The sequence below is a fragment of the Myotis brandtii genome, unplaced genomic scaffold (genome assembly GCF_000412655.1).
Source record: "Myotis brandtii unplaced genomic scaffold, ASM41265v1 scaffold463, whole genome shotgun sequence".
NCBI lineage: Eukaryota > Metazoa > Chordata > Mammalia > Chiroptera > Vespertilionidae > Myotis > Myotis brandtii.
The window spans coordinates 3182523-3191831 of NW_005367694.1; the positions used below are offsets into that span (position 1 = coordinate 3182523).

General features: G+C 43.0%; 1 protein-coding gene across 1 annotated transcript in view; it reads left to right on the forward strand.

The window, feature by feature from the left end:
• The first annotated feature begins 7386 nt into the window (after positions 1–7386).
• The window catches only part of PANX3 (pannexin 3), a 7982-nt gene continuing 6059 nt past the window's right edge, over positions 7387–9309 (forward strand). The window contains exon 1 of the mRNA XM_005875553.2: positions 7387–7567. Coding sequence (XP_005875615.1) covers positions 7387–7567 — 181 coding nt within the window. The remainder of the gene's footprint in view (positions 7568–9309) is intronic.

The window sequence follows — 9309 nt, forward strand, 5'->3', positions numbered from 1 at the left end:
TTCAGCCCGAAAAAGCAATGAAGTAACTGCCGCAACCTGCCACACAACACGCCACAACACGGACAAACCTGGAAAATATTATGCTGCGTGAAGGAAGCCAGACACAAAAGGCCACATATTATACGATTCTGTTGGTAGGAAATGACAGAATAGGTAAGACAATAGAGACAGACAACAGATTAGTGGGTCCCCAGGGCTGGGGGCAGGAGGGAAGAGGGAGTGACTCCTTCTGGCATGGGCTTCCTTTTGAGATAATGGAATGTTCTGGGTTTAGATAGTGCTGTGCAACCTGAACAGTGCTGCTGTTTGCACAGCACTGCGAATGTATTAAAAGCCATAGCATCTATGCTTCAACATGCCTTAAATGGTGAATTTTTAAAATGTCATGTGACTAGCCGGAGCCGGTTTGGCTCAGTGGATGGAGCGTTGGCCTGCGGACTGAAGGGTCCCGGGTTCGATTCCGGTCAAGGGCATGTACCTGGGTTGCGGACACATCCCCAGTGGGAGATGTGCAGGAGGCGGCTGATTGATGTTTCTCTCTCATCAATGTTTCTGACTCTCTATCTCTCTCCCTTCCTCTCTGTAAAAAAGTCAAAAAAAAATATTAAAAAAAAAAATGTCATGTGACTTTTACCTCAATAAAAAGTAAAAATAAAACTAAATAAAAGAGGGGGAAGTGCTCCAATAGCTTTGAAATGCAGCCTCCCTGGCAATTGACATCAACGCAGAGCAACTTTCCTTGGTGTTACATCATCCAGACAAGAGCCCCTCAGAGGTTCTTAGAGAAAAGCCCACTTTTAATGAACCCCTGAGGTCTTATTTGCTCTTCAGTCCCAAGGAGAGTCTGTCTTATGGGGCTTATTTGAAGTTTGTGATAATGAATTGTTTTACTCTATTTGTAAAATTTCGTCAGTCGAATTGAGGACAGGGATTGGGGTTTAGTGATGAGAGTGAGGATGTAGCAAAATTCTAAGTGAAAATCTCTCAATAAGACACCATCACTGCCAAGTCTTGGTTGAATGTGGGCTATAGAGAAAGACCAGCAATCACTGATAAGTGTATACGTGCATACACTCATAAACAGACCTTTAAAAATGGATTTCAGTCTCTGTTATGATTTCATAACTTCTCCACAGGAACTCCAGCTTATAACTCTGACCCAAAATATATCTAACCTACCCGCTCACTGAGTCTTGAATTTCTCCTAATTGAGATTTTTTTTTTTTTTTTTTGCTTTGGCTGAACAGTCTGTCCTCCTTAAAATAAAAGTGTCCCTAATAAGGAATGCGGAGTACAGGCGATCACATACCAGCTCTAGTCATCTCTGAGGACTGAGTTTATCGAATCCCTTCCTGAAGCCAATTACAAAATGAATGGAATTTAGAGCAGACAGAGCTGGGTGCCTGAGAACAGAATTGGGAATATATAGGTACCTTCATGATATGGACTTTGGTTTTTAAAAAATGCTCACAAAAGCCTCTTGCTCTTCTAAACTCTGTGTATCTAAAATTTCTTTCCTTACAGCAGTGCTTTGGGTGAAGGTATGGTTACTAAAGCCCATGATAAAAGGTATTGCCTGAAAGCAATGTTTCATTGAACCATGTTTACCCAATAGGACATGAGAGTAACTGATATTACTGAACAAAACTCTGGCCATGTCTTTTTCAAGTAGTATTTGCAACTCCAAACCACAGGTCATAAAAAGCACTGTGGCTTCCTGTTGGCCCTCTGCCTTGGATCACCTGCTGGGAAAACCACCCGCCACGTTGCCCAGGAAGAGGCCCTCCTGATGTGGAACTGAGGCCTCCTGTCAGCTCCAGTCAACACCCAACAAGGCACTGAGACCGCCAGCAACAATCACTGGATGAGGTTGGAAGCTGACCCTCCCGTCCCAGTCAAGCTCTGGGATGTCTGCTGCTCCAGTCAACATCCTGATTGGACCTCATGAGAGACCCTGAGCCTAACAACCCAACTAAGATGCTTCTAAATTTCTGATCTACAGAATTTTTGAGATGTTTGTTGTTTTAAGCCCTCGGTTTCAGTGCAATTTTTATGCAGCATTAGAAACGACTGCATTTCAGCTAATAGAAGAGAAGCTAGAAAGCCTGAATAGTCAAATATTTATTCAAGAACTTGAATCCACTAAACTAGATGCCTTCACCTGCAAATTCTTCTAAAAATTTAATAACTGACACGAATCTAGCACAAACTTTTCTGAGAATAGATAAAAAGGAAATACTTCCTCACTCTCTTAGTGAGGCCAGGATAACCTGCCAAAGTCCTTACAAGAAAGGAAAATAATATCCAGCTTGCTCTTTTTCATAAGTATAAATGCAAAATCCTTTAAAAAAAATTTGAGCAAATTGAAACCACCAAAAATGAAGATAATATATCAGAATCAAATAAAGTATATTCCAGGAAAGCAAGAAGAGTATAACATTCAAAAGCCAATCAGTACATTTCATCACAATAACAACTAACAACTATAAGGAGAAAAAAAATCATATGAACATCTCAAATTATACAGAAAAGTATTTTTAAAAGTTGAACATCAAATTAATCACACTTAGTAAAGTAGGAATATAGGAGTTAATGTAAAAAAAGAATATCCAAAGACAGAGAGAGAGAGAAGAAATAAGATAAGGATACCTACTATCACTACTTATATTCAGTATTGTACTGAAGGTCCTAACCAGTGCAATAAGGCAAGAAAAATAAATTTTCAAAAAGAAATTAAAGGCATAAAGGTTAGAAAAGAAATGATCATTTTTCACAGAGGACATGGTTGGGTAGACAGAAAATCCGAAAGAATCTACAAACTATTAGAATCAATAAATGAATTTAAAAGGTTTGCTGGATAAAAGATCAATATGCAAAAATCAGTTGTAGTTCCTTATATTAGCAACAAGTAGAAAATAAATTGTTTTAAAAAGTACTCTTAATAATATTAACAAGAAAGATCAAATACCTAAGAATAAATCATAACAAAAGATGTGTAAGACATTCACACTGAAAACTAAAAATCACTAGGAATAGAAATTAAAGAAGACCTAAATAGAGAGATATATTTTGTTCATAAATTTGAAACCTCAATACTGGGAGGATATTGATTTTCCTCAAATTAAGCTATAGATTTAGCAGTCTCAATAAAACTGATAAGCTCATTATGAAATTCATATAGAAATGCAAAATGTTGCCCTAGCCGGTTTGGCTCAGTGGATAGAGCATTGGCCTGCAGATTGAAGGGCCCCAGGTTCAATTCTGCTCAGGGGCACATGCCCAGGTTGTGGGCTCCATCCCCAGTAGGGGGGTGCGCAGGAGGCAGCTGGTCAATAATTCTCTCTCATCATTGATGTTTCTGTCCTTTATGGAGTCAGTCCCTCTCACATTTGGTCTTCCTCTGTCCCCAGTGCCTTCTATTTTTCCCAGCATTATTGTCTTTCCCAAAGAACCCTGCTTTCTTATGATGTGCTTGAAGTAGGACAGTTTTGGTTTTATCATTTTTGCCTCCAATGATGTTTCAGGCTTAATTTGCTCTAGGATCCACTTGTTCATCTTTCTGGCAGTCCAGGGTATCCATACAGTTCTCCTCTAACATCATATTTCACATGAATCAATAATTTCCCTACCAGCCTTCTTCACTGTTCTATGCTCACATCCATACATAGTAATAGGGAATATGAGGGTGTGGATGATTTTAGCTTTGCTCTAATCAAGAGGTCATTTAACACTTCTATGTTTCTCAAATAACCTAGAGCAGTGGTCAGCAAACTGCGGCTCAGCAAACCGCGGCTTGTGAGCCACATGCGGCTCTTTGCCCCCTTCAGTGTGGCTCTTCCACAAAATACCGACTTCTGCGCATGGGCCAGGAAGTTTCAATCCCACTGTACGTGCGCGCCCGTATGTGGTATTTTGTGGAAGAGCCACACTGAAGGGGCCAAAGAGCCACGGTTTTCCGACCACGGGTCTAATCTCTCTAATCCCATCTAACCGCTATTTCTAGTCTCTAATACCCATCTCATACCATATGTTAAAAAACTAATTCCAAATGACTGAAGAACATGATAAAGATAAAACAAAAATAATTTAGAGAACAGCTAAAATCATTTAGAGAACAGAAAAAATTTTAGGACATTGGAATAAACAAAAGTTTCTTAAATAGGATACATAAAGCACTTTCCTTAAGAGAAAATACTAGATACATTGACTACCTGAAAATGATGAATTTCTGGCCATTAAAAGACTCCATTAAGAGAATGAAAAGTCAAATAATGGAGTGAGAAAAATATAAATAAAACATATCTGATAGTGGTCTCATATGCAAAATATAAAAAGAATTCCTGCAAATCTATAATAAAAAGATAGACAACCTAGCAGAAAAGCAGGAAAAAGACCTGAACATATACTTCATAATAGAAGACATTGGGAAGGTCAAGGTGGCCAACTGCATTCATCATTAGAGAAATGCAAGTTAAAACCTCAACCCAATGCTACTACACACCTTGCAAAATGGCTAAATTGTTTGTTAATTACAAAAACAAAATAGTAAAGATGTGGAGCAATTAAGACTCTCACAAACTGCTGATGAAATGTAAATTAATACAACCTCTTTGAAAACTAATAAAGATGAACATATGCAAAGTAATCCCAATATACCAATTCTCACTGGTATATAACCAAAAGAAATGCATATATATCTTCCCCATAAGATACAAATTAGAATGTTCACAGTAGCCAGAAACTAGAAACCCAATTGTCCATCAATTGATGAAGATAAGCAAATTGTATTTCTACACAATACAAGGAATCAAAATTTGATATGCACAACAACATGGATGAATCTCAAAAATATGTTGAGCAGCCTGGCTGACATGGCTCAGTGGTTGAGCGTCAACCTATGAACCAGGAGGTCACCATTTGAATCCCGGTCAGAGCACATGCCCAGGTTATGGGCTGGATCCCCAGGGTGGGGCATGCAGGAGGCAACTGATCAATGATTCTCTCTCATCATTGCTGTTTCTATCTCTCTCTCCCTCTCCCTTCCTCTCTGAAATAAATAAAAAATATATTTTTAAAAAATGTTCAGCAGAGAATCCAGACACAAAAAAATGCATACATGTAATTCCATTTATATTAAATACAAAACAGTTGCAAATGGATGGTTCTCATAAATATGATGCAGAGCAAAAGAAGCCCAACGCAAAAGAGCACACACATATAATTCCATTTTTGTAAAGTATAAGGCAAAACTAAACGATGCTATTAGAAGTCATGATAATGATTACCCTTTGGGAAATGGCAGTTATTACAAAAGAGCACACAGGTGGCTTCTGGGTGCTAGTAGCATTCAGTTCCCTGATCAGATGAGAGCTGACTGAGCTGTACACTTAAGATATGTGCTTATGAACGTATGTTTTTTATACTTCAGTAAAGATGTAAACTATTTTTTTTCGCCCTGGCTGATGTGGCTCAGTTGGGTGGGCATAGTTCTGTGCACCTGAGCGTTGCCAGTTTGATTCCTGGTCAGGGAACATACCTGGGTTGTGGGCTCCATCCCCGGTGGGGAGTGTGCAGGAGGTAGTAATCTGTGTTCCGCTCTCACATTGATGTTTCTCTCTCTCTCCCTCCCCCAACCTCTCCCTCTAAATATGAATAAAAATATTTTTTTAAAGTCAACTATTTTTAAAAATCAAAAGAAAATACATGGATAAAAACCCAACAACACACATTTGGCAAAAACACACAGAATGAAAAGATTCAGAAATGAGAGTGTGGAGAGGCTAAAGGGAAATGAAATAAAGGATCCCTTTTCTTGCTCCCATGCCGGGGCCACTCCGGTTAGCACACACTGAGCAGCTCTGAATCAGAGCTGGCCTCTAGCCTGGGGATGGGGAGAGAGACAGGCCCAACCCAAACATTTGTGGGCCCAGGAAAAACAGTTCAAATAGAGGCCCACATATCATATATCTAAAAAATTAAATGTTATAAATAAAGCTAGCAAACTGTTAAATAAAATACATTCTATCTGCCTACCTTGACATATTTAGACACAGACACACACACACACCAATTCATAATGATCTGAATGTCAGATTTAAATTTAGAATCCCCCCAGATCCCTTCTTCCCAACACGGCTAAGCCCCCACATTGTAAGAAGCCTCATAATTGCATGTACGGGCATCCCGGGCTTCTACATTCCATCCAACTCCCTCAAGGCGCCTTTCCTTGGTCCTAGGGGTGCACACCAGCAGCACGATCTGTCCACGAGAGGATACACCCAAGGAAAAGGCCTGCACGGGCCCTGGGAACAGGCTGGGGCCATCTGGGCACGGAATTACAGCGTCCCAGGTGCCAGAAGAGTGGTCTAGAGGAGACTCTGAGTGGGTGCATCCCCTTGGCCCCACGGACTCTTTGCCTTGTGAGAAGGCCACAGCCGAAGGGGACCCATGTGAAGGCCAAAGTCGGGGCCTCTCAGGGCAGATGCCTCACTCACCCAACCCCACCAAATGGAAATAAGAGTTGCTATTTACCCTACACTTTACAAAATGCCTTCACATATAATACTCTCAGTCAAGCCTCTCTGTCTTGTAAGATGACAACATCATGCCCTTTGATAGCTGAGACTCCTGGCCAACGTCACACAATAAAAATGAGCACTGCTCGGTCTCCCGTGGAAGCCTTTCTCTCCAAATTTCTAGTATTCAACACTGCCACCTGTCCCTCGGTTTTCTAAAGAACTGATGAAGGCTAAAAATAAAATAAAATAAAATAAAATAAAATTGTAAATATGTGGAAGGAAATTTAACACCAAATGCAGAGTCCTTTCTGAGAAAGAGCCTGAGATCAAAGCACATCTCATCACTGGGACACAGAATACTATGTAGTAGTAGTTGTAATCCCGGCCGAGTCGTGGGGTCCCTATCTCCACCCCAAACCACAAAATGAGCACCTTCAACACAATTAAGCCCTCTCCACCCAAATTCCACACCAATTACATGGGAGGCCTGGCCTCACACCCCGCCTTCTCTCCACCACCCCACTAAAAATACTTTATTAATAAGAGGGCAGCATAAAGCCACAGACCTCCATGGGCTCCAGGGCAAGCCAGAGAGCAGCCTGACACCAGCAGCCCCCGCTGACACCCGACCCTCCTCTAGCGAGGACTGAGGACCCACTGCGCTAGGCCTCCCTCTAATTACCAGGTGTCTGGCTCAGGGGCCGGCCAGTTATTTAGAGAACCAGCGCCTGCTCCTGGCACAGATGTCCCAGAGGCTGGGGTTGCAGGCTCTGTCTGCTCAAAGCCAGCTGCCCGAAGCTGCCATCTCCTCACTCTACCATCCTGGGACCCCTCCTGCTGCCTCTGCACCCCAAAGCTCAGCAGCATCATGTCACTTGCACACGCAGCTGCAGAGTACATGCTATCAGACGCCCTGCTGCCCGACCGCAGGGGCCCCCGCCTCAAGGGACTGCGCCTGGAACTCCCCCTGGATCGCATAGTCAAATTCGTAGCCGTGGGCTTCCCCTTGTTGCTGATGTCCCTGGCCTTTGCCCAGGAGTTCTCCTCCGGTAAGTGGCTTCCCAGACCCAGTATATAGGAGGTCTCTCTCTCTCTTTCTCTATCTCTCTCATTATATGGACATACTATTGATTTCAGAGAGGAAGAGGGAGAGATACAAACATCATTGATTGGCTGCCTCCTGCACGCCCCCTACTGGGGATCGAGGCAGAAACCTGGGCTTGTGCCCTGACCAGGAATCAAACCATGACCTCCTGGTTCATAGGTTGATGCTCAACCACTGAGCAACACCGGCTGGGTAGTTCACTCTTTACATGGGTTCTGATGCAAGGCAGCTCCCACATTGCCTGGGTGGTATGACTGGCCTGGGCATTACCCAGCCGGCTGGGTGGCATGCATTTAGGGCACCAGCAAAGCAGGGGCACCAGCATTTTCTGAAAGTCATTTCCAAAATGTTACAATAAAAAGATTTTGTTTAGCCCTAGCTGGTTTTGCTCAGTGGATAGAGCGACTGAAGGGTCACGGTTCGATTCCTGGTCAGGGCACATGCCCAGTTTGTGGGGTCGATTCCCAGGAGGGGATCTCTGGAATCAATTAAAAAAATATTTTAAAAATTTTTGTTTAAATTTCAGTATTCATGTATTTTATGTCATTGCAATAATTAAACCTTCATTTTATATGGATGAGGGAGATTGTGGGCCTTATAATCTCTTCAGGGCGTAGGATTTCATATATATTTCTGAGAGGAAGGGAGAGGGAGAGAGATAGAAACATCAATGATGAGAGAGAATCATTGATCGGCTGCCTCCAGCATGACCCCCTATTGGAGATCGAGCCCACTTACTGGGCATGTGCCCTGATCAGGAATCAAACCGTGACCTGGTTCATAGGTCAGTCCTCAATCACTGAGCCACACCAGCTGGGCAGGACCTAGGACTTCTAAAGGTCTTTGCCATCCATGCTTTCGACAAGTCTCTTACCTCCTTGGAGCCTTCTTCTTACTCCCTACCGCCAGGGTCACTGACTTAAGAACTTACGTTAGGTGCCTGACAGAGCTTGGAACATCACAGGTGAATAAACCCACTCATTCCTCTCCACACACACATGAACAAACACATGTATGTAGTGTCCTAGGTGATGGATGACCTCAGCAAGTTTGCCACCTCTACTGGAGGGAAGGCGGATTTCCCATGAACTGGGGTTTCTGGCTTTCTTTTCCGGCTGTGTGATGACCTGACTACATTTCCCAAGGAAGTGTGCCGACTCCCACTGCCTCTTCATTTACCCGCAGATGGGAAGAAGTACTGGGTCCCATTTCTGCCTCTGTCTAGAGCAGTGGTTCTCAACCTTCCTAATGCCGCGACCCTTTAATACAGTTCCTCATGTTGTGGTGACCCCAACCATAAGATTATTTTCGTTGCTACTTCATAACTGTAATGTTGCTACTGTTATGAATCGTCATGTAAATATCTGATATGCAGGATGGTCTTAGGCGACCCCTGTGAAAGGGTCGTTCGACCCCCAAAGGGGTCTCGACCCACAGGTTGAGAACCGCTGGTCTAGAGAATTGGGAAAACCCAACACGAGATATTCTCCCTCCAAGCCCACTTTCCTTCCACCACCTCTCCTCCACCTTTTCTCTCGATTTGGGCTCAGAAGTCCAGGCAACTCAGCCTCGAAGCGTTAGAACCCAGGTGTCAGCTCTCTGAGAAAGGAGATGTCACCATGAAACTGCAACCTTCTGGGGCCAAGCTGTGAGAGTGCAGGGAGCCGTCTCTCTCCACCCCCCCAC